This window comes from Atta cephalotes (assembly GCF_000143395.1).
Source record: "Atta cephalotes unplaced genomic scaffold scaffold00004, whole genome shotgun sequence".
NCBI classification, from domain to species: Eukaryota; Metazoa; Arthropoda; class Insecta; order Hymenoptera; family Formicidae; genus Atta; species Atta cephalotes.
The window spans coordinates 1,959,680-1,960,453 of NW_012130068.1; the positions used below are offsets into that span (position 1 = coordinate 1,959,680).

General features: G+C 38.4%; 1 protein-coding gene across 1 annotated transcript in view; it reads right to left on the minus strand.

Annotated features, from left to right (window-relative positions):
• The window catches only part of LOC105625902 (protein-L-isoaspartate(D-aspartate) O-methyltransferase), a 3,366-nt gene extending 2,802 nt beyond the window's left edge, over positions 1-564 (minus strand). Inside the window, exon 1 of the mRNA XM_012207212.1 lies at positions 504-564. Coding sequence (XP_012062602.1) covers positions 504-564 — 61 coding nt within the window. The remainder of the gene's footprint in view (positions 1-503) is intronic.
• Between the last annotated feature and the right edge of the window lie 210 nt (positions 565-774).

The following is a 774-nucleotide window of genomic DNA, read 5'->3' on the forward strand; positions in this document are numbered from 1 at the left end:
TATATATATATATATATATATATATATATATATAAACATGTGTGTGTGTTTTTCAAATTAAATTGTTCCAAATTTCCTCTGTCCACAAAATAATTCATTACATCAAATACTATTAAATTTGATCATTCTGAAATAATTTACCATGCAATATATGTATCGTTTCTTCTGAACATAAATAAAAATGCAAAAATATAATAAAATTATATTCTCTATTAATTTTTGAAATTATTTTGTACTCACACACACACACATATATAAATATATGTATATTTTTTAAAATTAAATTACTTCAAAGTCAAATGCAAAAATAATAATTGGTCATTTTTTATTTTACAGCTCAAACATTTAGATTAGATTGCAAATAAAATATTGCATAAATTGCGTTGCGATTTCAAGTCTAATCTCGACGTCAACGAGATAGAAGTTAGGCAGAGGGGAGAGGGGGGGGGGGGAGAAGGAGACCTCGATGACACAACATTGCATAACCACGCGTGAACACTTACGCCGCAGATGTTGCACGAGCTCCTGATTGTTCCTGCCACAATATCGCCCATATGAAGCCATGTCGTAGGTGAACGCGGTGGGCGACAAAATCGCGAACGTCGCGCAAAGGCACTCGACGACGCGAGACCGAATCTTGGGGAGATACGTGGTGGCCGGTGCGTCGAAACGAAAACAAACGAATGGAACAGCTGCGCGCGCGACGCGGATACCGACAACCTGTCGCTTCCGGTGGTCGCGAGGGAATTTCACGGCAGTCGACGAGTCCCGGAC